Source organism: Zasmidium cellare (genome assembly GCF_010093935.1).
Source record: "Zasmidium cellare ATCC 36951 unplaced genomic scaffold M409scaffold_22, whole genome shotgun sequence".
In the NCBI taxonomy this organism is placed as follows: Eukaryota; Fungi; Ascomycota; class Dothideomycetes; order Mycosphaerellales; family Mycosphaerellaceae; genus Zasmidium; species Zasmidium cellare.
The window spans coordinates 577,330-593,962 of NW_022986966.1; the positions used below are offsets into that span (position 1 = coordinate 577,330).

The 16,633-nt window shown below is 55.6% G+C and overlaps 6 protein-coding genes across 6 annotated transcripts; 2 read left to right on the plus strand and 4 right to left on the minus strand.

Moving 5' to 3' along the window:
- Positions 1 to 1,034: 1,034 nt before the first annotated feature.
- Positions 1,035 to 3,678, minus strand: M409DRAFT_55915 (uncharacterized protein; the record flags this gene model as incomplete). Its single annotated transcript, XM_033813132.1, has 4 exons — positions 1,035 to 1,396; positions 1,773 to 2,913; positions 3,101 to 3,391; positions 3,451 to 3,678. The coding sequence occupies 4 exons, from the start codon at positions 3,676 to 3,678 to the stop codon at positions 1,035 to 1,037; spliced, it is 2,022 nt and encodes a 673-aa protein (XP_033666431.1).
- Positions 3,679 to 4,424: 746 nt separating this feature from the next.
- M409DRAFT_67327 (uncharacterized protein) lies at positions 4,425 to 8,460 on the minus strand (the record flags this gene model as incomplete). The annotated part of the gene is made up of 3 exons (XM_033817350.1): positions 4,425 to 5,486; positions 6,877 to 7,628; positions 7,698 to 8,460. 3 exons carry the CDS (start codon positions 8,458 to 8,460, stop codon positions 4,425 to 4,427), a joined length of 2,577 nt encoding a protein of 858 aa, XP_033666432.1.
- A 144-nt stretch (positions 8,461 to 8,604) lies between these two features.
- Positions 8,605 to 8,937, minus strand: M409DRAFT_55919 (uncharacterized protein; the record flags this gene model as incomplete). The annotated part of the gene is made up of 1 exon (XM_033813133.1): positions 8,605 to 8,937. The coding sequence occupies one exon, from the start codon at positions 8,935 to 8,937 to the stop codon at positions 8,605 to 8,607; it is 333 nt and encodes a 110-aa protein (XP_033666433.1).
- Positions 8,938 to 9,180: 243 nt separating this feature from the next.
- M409DRAFT_24399 (uncharacterized protein) lies at positions 9,181 to 9,780 on the plus strand (the record flags this gene model as incomplete). Its single annotated transcript, XM_033807226.1, has 1 exon — positions 9,181 to 9,780. One exon carries the CDS (start codon positions 9,181 to 9,183, stop codon positions 9,778 to 9,780), a length of 600 nt encoding a protein of 199 aa, XP_033666434.1.
- Positions 9,781 to 11,499: 1,719 nt separating this feature from the next.
- On the minus strand, positions 11,500 to 12,442 carry M409DRAFT_55921 (uncharacterized protein; the record flags this gene model as incomplete). Its single annotated transcript, XM_033813134.1, has 2 exons — positions 11,500 to 12,225; positions 12,410 to 12,442. The coding sequence occupies 2 exons, from the start codon at positions 12,440 to 12,442 to the stop codon at positions 11,500 to 11,502; spliced, it is 759 nt and encodes a 252-aa protein (XP_033666435.1).
- A 316-nt stretch (positions 12,443 to 12,758) lies between these two features.
- Positions 12,759 to 16,147, plus strand: M409DRAFT_67330 (uncharacterized protein; the record flags this gene model as incomplete). The annotated part of the gene is made up of 2 exons (XM_033817351.1): positions 12,759 to 13,623; positions 13,674 to 16,147. The coding sequence occupies 2 exons, from the start codon at positions 12,759 to 12,761 to the stop codon at positions 16,145 to 16,147; spliced, it is 3,339 nt and encodes a 1,112-aa protein (XP_033666436.1).
- Between the last annotated feature and the right edge of the window lie 486 nt (positions 16,148 to 16,633).

Genomic DNA, 16,633 nt, shown 5'->3' on the forward strand with positions numbered 1-16,633 from the left:
CATCTCTTCAAACCGGTCAAAAGATCCTGACGAAAGAGGCCAATAGTAAGGACCGGTTCTGCTGTATAAACGGCCCGTGTCTTTTGAAGTAGCCGAAAGAGGACACAGGATGGACACATGGTTTTGGGGGCCACGTTGTGCAGATTGGCCCAGAGTAGATCTGCGGAAGCGCCACCAAACTCCCTCGAGGCTAGCAGCGTGGAGCTGAGGACGATTTGAAACACATGGCTGGCGTCCTTAATAATCTTTCCTCCAACTTCACCTCTGGCAGTTGTGAATCGTGCGTCCATGCTCGTGCTCGGTGCGCGGATGCAGGCGTGGTATCAGTCGATTGACATGTACTTATTGCCGGTACCTGCGCGCTTGTCTTCAGCTCAAACCTCGAGGCTAGCTGAGCATGGCAACAGGTGTCACGCAATTGCTGACTTTACCGTCCAGACTCAGCTGCCAAGTCGCTATGTTCTCTTAACTTTCCAGAGCGATCGCGCTTGTGGTTGCTAATGCATGTCCTCCAGTTCTTCTGGAGTCAAGATTCGGGGCCCGTGACTGTGGCTTGGTAAGCAATCCCCAATGATGGTCTCAGCTCACGCCGTGTTAGAAAGCAGAACTGGACAAGAGACAGGCACGTATCCATATGCATCTCCCACGAAAGCTTCTTCCAGGGGCCGAGCCAGTTGGAACAATACTGGCTTCCAACTCCCTGTTATCGAGACCTCGAGTCGGACGCTGGACGCCTGATTGTGCCTGCTGTGGGGGCCAATTCAATGAGCGAGAGCGTGTTGATCTTACTTACCATGGCTTTCACACCATTCACCGAAGTCGTTGAAGTACTCTGTAGCAGCTGTTCAATTTGTAACATAATCCGAGCTTTATCGTAATACATCGAATCCAGCAACTCCCCGCCTCTTACATCCGCGACGCTTCGAACGAACAGAACAGTAAGTCCTCTCCTGAGCCATCAACCACACGCCTTGTCTGACATCTCATTAGCAACTCCACCGAGCAAATCACCCATTGCAAGACATACCAAACAATCACCATCCACCAGCTCTCGGCGCACTCCCACCATTGCCATACCCAGTCTGCTCAACCCTCCCTCCACTACCATAACCCGGCGGCGCCTGAGCACTCCCTCCATTCTGACCCTCCCTCGGGGTATAGTACCTATCTCTCGCCGGCGGTTCTCCAGTGTCCTGACCCTGTTTATTCTGTCGGGATTTGCGGAAGAGGTAGAAGGCACCGGTGATACACATCTTGGAATTTTTTTCTCGTTGGATCTTGTCGGTGTTTGATTTTTCGCCCGGTGGTGGTGTTGTTCGTCGACCGTTTTCGAATGATGGGATTCGTCTGGCTCGTCGTCTGCTGTCTCCTCTGCCAGAAATTGATGAGCGCGATGCTATATATCAGGCTGAGCGGGCGACATGCGCAAAGCCAGCCGAAAAGGGCAACTCTGGCTTGAAGCGGAAACCTCCGCGAATAACTACAAGCAACACCTGAGGATCATCTGTTGGGCCTTGCTTCTATGGCTGAAGAGGGTCAGCTTGCAGTGGTTCGTAAGGCGTAATCGGCGGGAGCGGATTCAAGTGAACGGTCGAAGCCGTGTCGTCCTTTGGTAGCGCCGTCTGCGGATCGATACTAACGACGCGATATGTGTCGGGAAGGATACGGCTTTCGAGAGTTTTAGCGATGCCGTCTGTCATCGCAAAGCGAGGCGTCGGTTAGCTGCATCTGCTAAAATGGGCTGGCAGTCTTCGGAGAGATATGCGACTTACCGTAGCAGTCCCAGATGAACTCCACCAGAACTGGAAACCAGACCGTGACCGCGATGACCTGGCCTAGCGTCCAGAGCTGAAAGTCGGAGACGCGGTACTCTTTCGGTCGGATGATGCGGGCGTACTCGTGGAGGAGCACGACGTTGAAGGCGCCAAGGGTGATCTCTGCGGCTAAAACGATGACCTTACCAATCGTGTGGATAAGGCTCTCCGCGGTATCGACATAAAGGACGGGAGTCCATCGCAGCCAGCGGCTGTCTTGAACAAACCTTTCATAGCGTACCCAGAGTCGCTGCCGTCGAAGCGTCCAGTCCCGTAAAGCCTCAAAGGGGTTTTGTCTGTGCACAGAGCCGTCTTTGATTCGTCTCCAGAGCCTGGCAACTGCATTGTCTGGTTTTCTCGAGATGCGTTGGGGTGCAGGTGGCTTGTTGTGGTCTTTGAACAGTTTGAGTCTTTCCAGCAGGATACACAGGAAGACCACGAAGCAGACGATGATGGGCCATCCACCTATCTTCGCCAGCATCCCCGGGGTGTACGTACTCGGGAAGCAGTAATCCGTCGGCTTGACGCCAGCACAAGAGTCCGGCCCGCCGCTCGGTGCGACAGCAACCTGATCTTCCGCATCCATTTGATCTGCTGTCGATATCAGCAGGATGACTGCCAGGATGAGCGGAAACGTGGAGATGACGAGAGTGTACGTATCCCTCTTGCCGGCGTTCCTGAGCGTCAGCAACCCAAGCACGACTGGAAAGGAACCGGCGTACGCCAGGTCGATGAACATGTTCAGGTTCTTGCTCAGAGTCGCTGTCGCTCGTTGTTGATCGTGCTTATCCAGCTGCTGATCAGGATCATTGGACAAGACTGTTGGATGGAACCAGGCAATTAGTGCAGCGACGAGGACAGCCGCGAGGAAGAAGACCTGGGCTTTTTGGAATTCCGCCAAGGCTTTGACGAACGAAGCGTACAGCTTGGTCTTCTTGAGCTTGGCCTGTGACTTCTCTGCTGAGATCCAAGGATCCTCAGATCGTCTCCAGAGCTTCGTGTGGATGAACACGACGAGTTTCGCCCAGTCCTGTAGGCAGTGCCAAAGAATGCAAGTTAGCAGGACGACGGCGACTTGCACGATGTAAGCTACGAGCATCTAGACGGTCGCAGCCAGTCAGTCACCGCTTTCCAGCCATCGTGAAACAGGATCAGTTCATACTCCAATTCCAGATATGTCCAAGTTCACGCCTAGAGACCTCGCGACATCAGTGCAGATGTAAGGGTTGTATTTCTAATGACCATCAGCATGATCTCTGGAATTCTCGAAGGGAAGGCTGCAGCACCAATTCATAATCCGGTCTACACCCATCCCATATCTTATCATTCTCCTGTCCCGTGCAATTGTGTCCCCAGAAGTCCGTGTAAAACGGCGGTGTAGACCAAGGGGGAAAGCAACCCGGCGTGTTCTTCGCGTTGGCAGTATTACAGAAGTCCGTGACGCAAGTGGCGATGGTCTCCATATTGTTGGCCTTTTCAGAGACATCTGTGGGAACGATGTTGAACCGTGCGGCGACATCTATTGATTCGGATGTCAAATTGTCTGCGTTGTACATTTCGATTATGAGAGGATACATCTGATGTGAAGATGTGAGCAAAGAGACCGCTGCGAACTCGTGAAATCTGAAATCCATACCATGCAATTGTGCAACGTGAAGATCGAGCCAGCCGTATTCCACACCGACTGCAGATCCTCGCACGCCACACGGCAGTCTGTCTTCCCATTCACATCGCACCCCTCGCTGAACAAGACGGCATCATATGAGCCCCATCTTCCGCTGCTAGTCATGAGTTGGTCCCACACATAATATGATTGCGCGGTGTAATAGCTCGAAGCATAGGTCACGTTGATAGGAATGATCATGATGACTGCGGATCAGGATGGAAAGGCATTGCGGGAAGAGAGAAAGGCTAGGCTTTTGAGCGCCTCGAACTGCAGCCCCGCCCTGTGGTATGGCCTACGCAGGATGTCCGCAACAAGGCTGCCAAGTGTTACTGCCGCGCTTGCAGGTAGTATGCAGGTCGGAGGTCTAGGGTACGTACTTCTAGACTCTGACTGACAATCGAATTGTTTATATTTTTTGAACATTATCGGCTCGGCTCTCCGCGGCATCGTGCACTGTCTCAACGCTGGTTGTTCCGTAGTCTTTGCGTGGTAACGTTGGCCCCCAATATGGAGTGAGCCCGAACCGACGCGAGAGGCAGACGAGCCGTCCAGCTGATTGCCAAGAGATAAAGCGCGGCAGGGATGTCACGTCGAGGGTGTCCTGATTGAGCCGCTCGTTTGAGGGTTTGAAGCCACATGCGGTTCGGTCTGCATGGATTGACGCAGCCGCACACTCTATACTGAGCCCAACATCTTGGCGAGGTTCAGCTCGCTGTAGCTAGTGTTGGTCAGCATGTGGAGAGTCGAGCTGGATTTGAAAGACGTCTTGCGTGATGCAGAATTTGTATAGAGGGAACCTTCATCGTTAGACAACCCCGGCCTGGAAGAGAAGGATACGCGGATATTGAAGACTGGTTGCAGAGTCCAGTCCTGGTATCATGATTTACGCCCGACGCCTTGCTAAGATCATTTGTACACTGCGCACGACAAGTGCATACCACATCTTAGTCCCCCATCTCAACATCCTCGCTCTTCCGCCTCTTCTTTTCTTTCTTCTCCTTCTTCTCACCATCTTTACTCTTCCTCTTCTTCTTTTTCTTTTTTGTCTCCCCATCCTCCTTCGGCGCCTCGAAGGCTTCCTCCCTCTTTCTCTTCTTCTCCTCGATGTTCTCCTTCATCGCATCCTCCCGTTTCTCCTTCTTCGCCCTCTCCTTGGCAGCGTTGTTGAGGAAGTACTCTCCGCTCTCGATCTGCAGATCCACCTTGCTCTTCTCCTGCGGCGGCGGGAATGGCGTGTAGACCCTCTTGCTCTTGTCCGTGACGTTGAAAGGCTTGTGGCGTTTGGAAAGGTTACGCTTCTTGAAATGCGGGAGGAAGCGGTCCCAGTTCTCGTTTTTGAGTTCCGGGTCTTTGGCGAGTTCGCGCTTGATCATGAGTTCTTTGATGTGGTAGATGGGGTGGATGTTGGCCATGCAGTCTTCGACAACTCTTCGCACTTCCTTCAAACTCTTATAACTGCCCATGACCGAGACGGTGTTGCCCTGCACGAGGATATACGTCTGCGTGAGCAGTTCGAGCGCCTTTAGTGTGCTGCCATTCGGACCCAGTATCCTCTGCCGTCTCTTGACGAAGCGATCCTTATTCCGCACCATACCCCTGACCTTTATCACATCGCAAGCCATGCCATCTTCCAAGATCTTGATCGCCTGAGGCGCAGGCACACTTCTCGCCAGCAACTTGATCAAATCTCGTGCGTTCAATATCGCGGCTGGGTCGTATGTCTTTCGCGTGGTCTTGACCGTCATGCTACCCTCCACCAAGTCGAGCGTACATGCGATGCCTTGCTTTTCGAGGGCGCGGGTGATCAAGGGCCATGATGCTTTGAGGTATGCTTCGCGGTATTTGGGGAAGAGAGTCGCGAAGCTGGATTCTTCGCTGAACGTGCCGCCGAGGTTCTGGTCTGCTGTGAACTGTTCCTCTTTCCACTTGTCGATGTCGTCGGTGTCCCACGGCTTCTCCTTCTTGTATGTGGAAGGCATGGTGCCGGTGTTGGTCGTGTGAAGAAGCTCAGTTGCGAATCCAAGGAATTTCTTTAGAGTAGACTAAGGAAGCTTTTGCCGGTGCGCGGCTCGTCCCGAGCTACGGATGCTATATCTACATGTACTCCACCACTTCTTACTGAGGCAACAACAACGCCAACAGGCATATAATGCCCATCAGCCTCGAGAGGCGCCAGCAGTCAGCCATGAACTCCTCACACACACGGTGATGTACTCCATGAATAGCTCAACAACTATGACCATCACCACCATCCCAACCCTCAGCTACATCGACCGCCTCTCCACCTTCTCCGGCTTCTGGCCCAACTCCCTCGAACCCACAACCCGCCAACTAGCAGCCACCGGCCACGTGTGCGACCGCCCACCCCTCGAAGCGCTCGAAGAAGGCTCCCACTGCATAATCTGCAACAAGTTCGTCAAACGCGAAGACTCCGTCTCGGCACTCCAATCCTCCCTCTTCACCCAAAACCACGACTCCTGCTACCAAGGCCTCAAACTCCATCATGCAGCTTGTACTTTCCTGCAGAACCGAATGCCGATCGACGCCCAATCGATTGAATCCGACTTACGTGGGGGCGGGATGAGTCTGAACGCGATTCGAAGTATGTGGGAAAGGCGATCGAAACCCCAGCCAAGGACTCAGACTGGTGAACAACGAGAGCCTCAAACGAGCTCCCTCTTCTCCCTCCCCACCGAACTCCGCCTCGAGATCTACTCCCAAATCATGCCCACCATGGACCGCACAACCCCCATCACCACCCTCTCCAAACAATCCATCCGCATCGTCACCGAGATGGGCTTCATGAAAACTGGGCCTCGCGATATGACCAAGATTAATCTTCTCAGTACCTGTCGCGCGGTCCATGAGGAAGCTCTCGATATTCTGTTTAGTAATACGACGTATAGGTTTGAGTCGACGAAACTGCTCTACCTCTTCCTGCGTCACATCGGGGAACATGGACGACGGTTGCTGAGGGCTGTGGATGTGACGTGTGGACAGAGGGAGGATGCGATTGCTTTTGCGTTGTTGGCGGCGTGTCCGAAACTGAGGGTGATTACGATTCGATTGCAAAGACCCGTGCTTGTCCTGCCGGGTTCGCCGCTGTGGCTCTTGGATGGAGTCGCTTGTTTGCTTGAGTTGAGTGGGCTTGAAAAGGTCACCTTTGGAGCGTGTAAAGTGCGTGAGGGTAAGGTGCTGAGGTTCCTGGATGAGAACAAGGCCGATGCGGCGATTGTGAGGAGGGAACTCACGAGACCGAAAGGCGAGAGGGGAGGTGTAAGGTGGGTGAACGGACACTTGGATTTATGAATGACGATGACATGCCATGTATAAACAGACCATACCAAAACGCTACAACAAACCCCCTCACACCAAACTCATCCCCCTAAACAGCACCAACAACCCATAAGCCCCGGGATCCGGCACGCCCCTCGTCGCACTCTCATCCAAATACGTACTCCTACCCAACTTCGCCTCCATCTTCTTCGTGCCCTCGACCCCCTGTTCCGCCTTCTCCAACGCGGCCCCAGCATCCCCACTCCCCTCCAAACTCTCCACAAAAGGAATCAACGCATCCATCATCGTCCGATCGCCCACCCGCGCCCTCGTATACTTGCAAAGCTGCTCCAGCGCGGCCTTCAACGCCGCCGGCACGGAACTCTGCGTCGCGAGGGCGTTGGACAGTGCGGTGAGGTAGATGCAGTACAGCGCGCCGGAGGTGCCGCCCATGTTGACTTCGAGTTCGGAGACGAGGGACGCCACGACTTGGGGGAGGTGCGTTAAGTCTTTGTCCTTGATGAAGTCTAGGACTTTTTTGGCGCCGTCCCGCAGGGTGTAGCCGCAGTCACCGTCGCCGACGATGGTGTCGTATTCGGTGATGGTGGGCTCTTCTTTGATGACGGCGTTGCAGCCTGCTTCGATGCGTTTGCGGACTTCGGCGTCGGAGTATGGGATTTTGGAGGTTGTGGGGCTGAGGGTCTTGGTGGTATCTAAGAGGGAGGCTGTGGAGGCTGTGTGGGGTTTTGGTTTGGGCGAGGCGGAGAGGTACGACGTTGGGACCGGAGCTATGGAGATGGAGAAGCCGCGGGCGAGGGAGGTATGGTTGAGGATGGTGCTGTGGGAGAGGGCGTAGGGGAGGTTTTGGGCGTCTGCGAATGCATTCGTTAGTTGGGAGCCTCCTTTCCTGAGGAAGACGAAAGTGAGTGAGATGAACGTACCCAAGAATTTTGCAATCTCCCCCACAATGATATAGTTCTCCAACCGACTCAACCCGTTGACATCCCCAAAATGCACCGAATATACCACGTCCCCTTCTTGCCCCGAATGAGCCTTCAGAACAACCTTCAGATCTTTCTCCACAGCCTCCCTACACCCCTTAAACGCACTCGGCCCCTCAGCATGCAATACAGCAGGATTCCCATCCGCCTTCTCCGTGTGAAACTTCGAATGCGTCGAGGTCGTACCCTTCACAAAAGACTTCACCAGCTCCGCCGTCTGGTGCGGATTCGCTTTCGTACCTGGCGTGGCATTCCCTAGCAGGTGTAGCAGATGATCCGTCTCCAGCTCACCGTTGGCTGTGACTTCAATGACCCCCGGCTCGTGAACCTCCAGCTTCCTCTCCTTCCCACATCTCACCACCACAATCCCAGCACCGACATCCACGCCCGCAGACTGCAAAGCATGCGGGATATCTTGTGCAGTGAGGATGCCCGCTCCACCTGATGGTTCACTAACGATGGCCGTGACGTGCCTGTCGTCGAGGAGTTTGGAAGAAAAGTTTCCCGCGGAGCCAATGGCGATGATGTGGAGATTTTTGGAGGAGGCTTTCGAGGTGTCGACGAGGAGGGTTTGGTTCTTGGAGGTTTGGATGGGTTTTACCGTGGGGCGGAGCAGGGGGAAGAGGGTGTTCCAGCGGGTGGAGGAGGTGAGGTCGAGGGATTTGGTGTTGAAGGGGAGGGTTTGTTCGACGACGACGGCCATTATTGTTGTTGTGTGGTGGAGGAGGGGTTTTTTGGGGAGCTCTTTTGGGGAGGGACGAGAGGGAGAGAGGGTTAATTATGCGAGGAGCAGAATAAGAAGGAAAAGTGTCTCGTTGAGGTCGCCGCCGTCATCTAGGCCTTCCACTTACTGCAAGCCAGACCAGACCACCTGTTTATACGTACCCTTTTTCTTGCGGGCGGTGGTTGTTGTGGAGAAGCTATCAGCAGGAGGGGCAAAGTGCTTCCTACCTCGTGTGCTGTTGAAGGTCTTTCGGACTTCCCAATCGAGTAATCCATTTGAGGTCGTCCACGCCAAACCCACGATGCCGACGAAAGTCGCGTGGGAGTCGTGTCGTTCGTGTCCATGTTCCAAGTCAAAGGCGCGCTCACGTGCTGGTGCAACTCGTTGTTCCTCGTCTCTTCTCGCCAACTTGCCAGCACACTCCTCTCCTCCCAGCTGACTGGTGCGAGCGAACATGCAGGTACGCCCGCTCACGCGCTCGGTGGTATGGATCAATCCTTGATGTCTCCAGTACCATGGAGGGGTAATGGGGACGAGCGGGGTAAACGGAGAAATGAATGTCTTGTTCTCATGCCGGTACCCATGTTATAGACCTGGAGAGGGACGTATTCTTGCGTCTTGTGGAGCATAGACAGACCGTCGTTCGGAAGAGAGAAGGCATACAGGAAAAAACATAGAGAGAAAGATCAGATACGAACCATGGTCGTGCAAACCCTCCGCGAGAAACAAGCACCTCTCAAGCAACAATACAAAGATGACCCTACCTCCGCCGTCGTCACTCTCAAGGCTTCTGGTAGTCTTGATTCCTCGTCCGTAACCTGCAAGCTCGACACTGGCAAGCAGATGGCGGAAGCACAGCAGAAAATCGCGGGTCTACACCAGAAATCCGGCGGCGACGATCCAGAAATCTCTGGCGAACTCTGCTCAGGCGACCTCCTCCTTGAAGCGCTCGTCGCCTGCGCCGGCGTAACCCTCAAAGCCGTCGCGACCGCCATGGAAATCCCCATCAAGTCCGGCACTGTTCGCGCAGAAGGCGACTTGGATTTCAAGGGGACTATGGGGGTTGATAAAAGCGCGCCGGTGGGGTTCAAGGATATCAGGTTGTCCTTTGATTTGAAGTTCATGGAGGGGGCGGAGGTTCCTGAAGAGAAGGTGGAGAAGTTGGGCAAGTTGACGGAGAGGTATTGTGTGGTGTTGCAGACGATTGCGAAGAAGCCTGAGTTGAGTGTGAATCTGCAGGGGATGCAGAAGGGCGAGGATGGGATTGAGAAGGGGTATGTTTGGGGGCAGAAGGGGTGATGGACTCACCGGGGCAAGCTTGAACATCCATGAGCTCGATGTCTGCCTCATGGCGATAATACTCAGCAATGGCAAGATATCCTGCATTGCGCGCTTCTTGCCGCTCGTTGTCGTGACCGGTGAAAACGTGGCGTGATGAAGTGCCGAGCCATTCATGTCATCCCTGACAAGTGTCTCGCCATTCGAAAAGAACTTGACATCTCGTTTCGATAGACAAGACTAATAATAATTGTTAGGAGAAGTAGTTGGAAAAACAGATACGCGTTGCGTGCTTGCTGTCGTGTCGCTCGGATCCGCAATGTGGCCGTATGATGTGGTTCGCGATGGTCCCACGGGTTCTCTCAAGACATGTGAAAGTACAGTCTCGAACTCTAACCCCGAAGAATTCGTCATTCGTAATCGCCGTTCTAACAGGTCTCGTCGTCCATCATTCCTTGAATCTGAGTGTGGTTGTTTTGCTGATCCCGAGGTGGAGAGTCGCCCTGCGTGCGTGAGAGGGGCGCGGCGCAGGGCGGTGGAGGGTGGTACATGGGCATTAACAAACTATTGTTTTGACGATGCTTGCTTGATTGCTGGGCGCAGGCGCGTGGAGAGGCAGAACGCTGCCGGCCGAGCAGCAAGGAGATTTTACTGGCCACTCAGCAGTGCTCCTCCCGCGGTTCCTACCGGCTCCTACGCTGTGCATCTGGCGTTGATACTTTATCCGGCCTGGTCGTACGACGGTGCGTCCAATGTGGCGACGCGGCGGTGGGTGATGCTGTCCCCGTTGGACGATGGAGGATCTGCTCGACGAGGGTCGACGACGCAGGCTGCACGCAATTAGGCAGTGGGCTGCCGAATCGAGCGCTATGGCAAGGCTTGGGGACGTGGTAAACGATCAAGCACAGCGCACGGCCGGCGAATTGTGAAACACTACTGCGGCTGCGGCGTTGGCATGTCCGGACTACCACCCGCCACAGCACACGATGTGACCTGCAGCTGGACTCCATGACATATCGATGAGCCCGGGCCGAAGTTTTTTCTTACCTATTCCTTTGCGCTGAGATTTTTTCACCTCGCAACGCTACGTTCCAGCGCAAGGCGAGACACTGGGGGTGAGTAATGAGGTCAGACAGGAGGACGGCGAGACATCATCAGCCAGACTTGAGCCGTGGCGAGTGAGTGCCTTGTGAGGCGCGACGTCAGCGATGGCGAATCGGACGGGGTCAAGCAAGGAAGCGCTGAATAGGCAAGCTGATGGTGATTAGGCTATGGTGTCCCTGTCGGCGGTGATGTGAGAGCGCAGGCGGAATCATGCCGACGTGCTGAACGTGAGGGCGCTGGTCCGAGAGTCGCTTTAGCGGTCTTGCTCGATTAGGGCAGAACGGGCATGGCAGAGTTCGAGTCGTACCGCCGACAACGCGCACACGAATTGAAAAGATTTGAGCTTACGAGATGAGGGCGAGCTTATAATCATATGATGAGAAGATTTATGCTTGCCACCCGCGTTGTTGAGTCGCTCGGACAGCTGCCGACAGCGACATAACGTGTATGCAGACACAAGGCATATCGAGATGGACGGCTGCTGCACTCGGCATATCGGAACAGGAGATCGACGGCGGACTGTCTTGGCCAGCGACACGCCCGTGGACATCCTGGTCGCGCGCAGAGGGAAGGGCAGGATAGGCGAGGTGGGCAGTCGGCGAGTAGGGAGTAGCGTGTTGATATTGCGAGCCCGAGTCATGTGCAAGTGAATGTTGGTGAAGGCAGCGCGCGCGTTCTGGGCGTGCAGAGACAAGTAGCGATTGATTTGACGGTGGTGAAGCGGCTAGCGGCGCGGTGGTTTGGCTGGTTTAACTCGCCCAACGGCCGCAGTACGTCACCCGCCCAAGCTCCCAAAGCTTCCAGCGACGGCGAAGAGTGCGTGAGAGAGAGCGCGGCGGCTTTTCCCATTCTGCGCGCTGTGCCCGGCTTCCTCTTCTCAACCACCACGCACGCACGCTTCTCTCTCGCCCTTCCTCTCACCTCACCCTCGCTGCGCGCCTTATCCATTGATTCTTCCTCTCTGCCGACCTGCATCCACCACTCCTCCACCGCAAGAGACGCGGGCACAGCGCTCGCTGCTGTTCCGCGCAGCCTTGACCAACGGCAGCCCACCAGGTTCGCTGGTTGATCCTCAGGTACAGGGTGTGCACAGGTGGAGCCTCCCGCTTCGCAAGTCCCACTTGACCTTGAAGCGCAAATCTCAAATCTTAATACAACTGCACGCGAGCCAACAGCTGCTGCGATTGTCTTGCCAGCCTGAACTGCCGCCGCTGAGGCAGAGACACGGCGCACTGCTGCCCGGCGACGACGTCGTTCGTGATTGCGCGCGGCCGACCAGCACTCACCACCAGCCCGCCCGACTGGCTCGCCGTAGAGTCGGACTTTACGCGCTTGGTGCGAGCAGCGTCCGTTGGGCGAGAGCTGCAATTTTCGGCCAGAGTTTTGCCGCAGCCAGTTCAGGTCGACGCACGCCACAAGCAACGCAGCAGAAAGCGACACCCACCTGCATCCACCGCGACTGACTGAAGGCTGCTGTCACTGCCGCTTGCCGCCCGCTGCTACCGCCGCCGCGAACTCGTCAACCCTTCCCGGCCTGCCCACTGACCATCATTCTTCCACCAGACTCGGCGGGCGTCATTGCGCTCGCTCCTGCCTCTCCAGACGTCCCCATACCCACGGTCGTCGCTTCCTTACGACAACACCTCCATCACTCCTGCGCCGCGCCCGTGCAGGCACGCACTGCAAGAGCACCCAGTTGCTCCTGCCGCACCCGCCCACCCACCTGTCGTCATTCGCTACTGCCATCAATATCTAACTTCTGGATAAAAGCTTTCAGCTGGCGCTTCCGATGAGAGCTCGAGGACTAGCATCATACCTCCCGAGTCGCCAAGTCCCCACCTTCTCCCGCCGCTGCCCACTCTTTTCCACTCCGCCACCCCTTATCCATTGCCAGTATGGATAACAACCACTTCAACCCCGGATACCAGCCTTACCCTGCCCACGCCGCCCCCAACACGCTGCCCCCGCAGCAGCAGCAGGCGCAAGGCCAACAACCACCCGCTGGACAACAACAGCAACCTCAGCAACAGGGCCAGCAACAACAGCCGCCGAGCTTGGCGTCGTTTGGAACTGTGAGCCAACAAGCTGCCTCTCAGCAACAACAGTCGCAGCAGCAGACCCAACCTTCGCCACAACACCCAACTCTCCCGCCGCTGCAAGGCCAGAATGGCTACCCTCAATTTGGGAACATCTCATACGCCCACCCTGGCAGCCAGTCGCAAACGCCGACGACGCCTCACACCCCAGCGACGGCAACCATGTCGAACAACCAGCCGGGCAGCTACTCGCAGCACGTCTCGCCGACCAACACCACTGCGCCTGGCTCGATGCTACCGCCGTCCTTCCCGAGCAACCCCTACGGCAGCATGTCACAGTCCATGATGTACCCTTCATCAACCGCGACAACGATGCCACCGACCAGCTCGGCAGTCGGTCTCCCGACCATCCGACCAATGCCGCCTGGAGGTGTTGGTGGGGTTAATGGTCTACCGAGCATCGCAAGCGCGGGTCAGTTGGGCCAGCTTGGCCAGCAACCATCCTTCTTGCAGAACGAGGAGGCACCTACACATGTGGTCGGTTCGCAAGGTCGTCGCGGCATCTTGCCCAGTGCTCCAGGCAGGCCTAACCCGCCTGCGCAGGGCACTGGTCAGACAACAAAGAGCATGATCCCGCAAAAGGACGCAGATGGCAAATACCCGTGCCCACATTGCAACAAGACGTATTTGCACGCAAAACACTTGAAGCGCCACCTTCTGAGACGTGAGTTCATTTCCTATTATCCTTCAAAACTTTTGTCTAACGTGACACAGACACTGGCGATCGGCCGTACATGTGCCATTTGTGTAAAGATACTTTCTCTCGCAGTGACATCCTGAAGCGCCACTTCCAGAAGTGTTCGCTGCGACGCGGCAATCCTACCGGTGCGAATCACCTTGCGCACCAGCGACGCAACACCAACAACGGCAACCGCCTGTCGATCAGCCAACAAGATGGCCCCATCGGCTTGGCGGGCATGGCCGAAGTTGGCGGCCAGCCTGGTTACAACGGCAATGTGATCAGCAACAGCCCAACTGTGAATGGCGACTTCTCTGCTCGGTCGTCGAGAGCTAACAGCTTGATCACGCCGGGCACGCAGAGCCGCCACAACAGCTTGGCTGGGCTGGGGATCCTGGGGTCGAACGCCCCCAATGCGGACCAGATGAACTCATCTGCTCCCTATCAGCCAGGTATGAGTGCCTATGCTATGCAGAACACAGCCAACGGTGCGCCGCAGATGCCCAACAACTATTCATTCAACCAGCCACCGCACCTGAATGGCAACATTTATAACGGCGCGCAACACCCCCAACAACCCCAACCTCAGCACCCGCAGCAACAGATGTCTTTTTTAGGCCATCAGAGCTCGCGGTTCGACAACAGCCAGGTCAACAACCACCATCAGCAGATCCCAAATGGTGATGGTAGCGGCGCCGATTGGACCCGCATGTTTACCCAAGGTGGCCAGGATGGCTTTATCGGCAGCCATTCTGCGAACGCGAGCTCGCAAGGAAACACTCTTATCAAGACCGAACCGGACGTCAAGCACGACTTCCGCATGCAAAACGACTTCAACAACGAATCTTTTTTAGGTAGTCTTTACTCGCACCCAAGTGGCTTTGGTGGCGAGGACGCAGGGATCCCAGGATTCCCGAACTGGAGCATGGACGACCCACTGCAAGCCAAGGTGGACAGCTTGATGCACCACTGCTTCCCGCATGGCATTGACGGCACCCACTCCACCACTGCTTCTGAGCTGATGCAGTCGGTGCTCACCGTGGACAACATCAAGCACTTCGCCGAGCATTACACTTCATACCATGGACACTGGCCCATTCTGCACATGCCGACATTCAAGCTTTCGGAAGCCAACAACAATCTGGTGCTAGCTATCATCTGCATCGGTGCTGTCTACAGCCCGAGGCTTACTGTTCATCAAGTGAGGCAGATGATGGAGTTTGTTAAGGCGACAGTCCACAGCAACTGCACCATCTACCAGCGCACGATCAATGGCCAATCGCTCGGACTCGGCAACAAACCTTTCGAGGTCGAAGAGCTCCAAGCTATGTCAATGCTGCACATTCTATTCACCTGGCATGGCGACCCAGCACAGAGGCAAGCGGCTCGCGCGGAATTCCCTACTGTCATCCTCATCGCCAAGGCGATGAGCCTCTGCCAGCAGGCCGCACCAGGACACTACGCTTACAGTGTCCTACACTCCACGCGCGGTGCTTCACCAGAGCAGGTGCAGGTTCAGAACTGGAACTGGCGCGGATGGCTGGAGCAAGAGAAGCGCAACAGGATGCTCTACCATTTGCTCGTCACTGACGCAGCCATGGTGATGTATTTCAATTGCCCTCCACAGCTTGATCCTCTGGAGATTCGTCTGATGCTTCCATCTGATGATGCCGCCTGGGATGCGACCAACTCGCAGCAGTGCGCCAACGCGCTGGGACTCAACGGACCCCAAGCTCAGGGCGGAAACATGACCGGTACTCGCAAGCCTGTGCAGCCCACTTTGCGAGATGCCATGCGCACGCTACTGGACCCATACGCAGCCTTCCAAGCCGGATCGACCAACGTCTACTCCAAATTCCTGCTTATCCACGCTCTGATCTTGCGTATCATTGCGTGTCAGAAGGCCTTGCTTCAGCCTGATCAGCAGTTCCAACCGTTCAACCTCGCGTTCAACAGCAGCACACCTGCAACGCCAGTCTCGCAGGGCGATTGGCTCGAGCAACATGGTGGTGGCAGCGGCAATATCAGCGCCAACAACAGCGGTCATGTCACGCCAAGCGAGAGCTTCAGCCCGACCATGCAAACTTCAAATGCGGTGCAGCAGGAGAAGAAGCGGCTGGGACAAGCACTCGAGAAGTGGAAGCGCAACTGGGACCACGACATGGAGCTGCAGTACCCGCCAAACCAGGTCCAGCAGCGACGATTTGGCTTCAGCAGAGACGGCGTCCACTTCTTCTATCTGGGTCGCAGCTTCCTGCAGTCTCAACAAGCTACCGACTTCTCTCTGCCAGCTGACATGCGCTTCAAGCGTGTCATGGCCCTGCTCAAGCGCATCAAAGGTGTTGTCGTCGGCGATAACGAGACTAAGGGTCAAGACATCGGCTCTGTCGGCGACATTGACGATCAATACGGCCTGGACTCCTTGACCCTCGACATGAAGCTTCTTTTCAAGCCATACAACAGCCAAGTGGACAGTCCCATCGCGGGCGTCCAGACGGCCGCGTCCTAAGTCACACTCTTCATAATTCTATTCGATATGTCGGCTTGCCCGACACCAAAAGTTCACGACGGCATCACGCATTCCTCGGATAACGCGATACACGGTCGGCATTCTTCTTTCAGGGCGGCGTTACTCTTTCTTGCAGTACCGAAAGTTCCACAAAACCAATGGGAGGCATACAGTGATTTGAGACGAAAACAGAAGACTTTAACGAGAACATAGACTATAGACAGCGAGTGACGTGGAGCCGCGCTCACGGCCGATCCAAAAGGCTGGACAGACAGGTCGAGATGAGCCGGCCCTGCACCGCAAAAGACTGGCGGCTGGCGTGGCGTTTGTTGCGTCTTTGCACGCAGGGGAGGTCAGACCCAACACCATTTGATACGTGGTACGGCTGCTACTGCTGCTTCATTACTTCCGGGGCGGACATATGGACGATACGACGACAAGACACCTTTTCGCATGGCTGTGGTGTGAATGCGCTTTGGGGGTGGA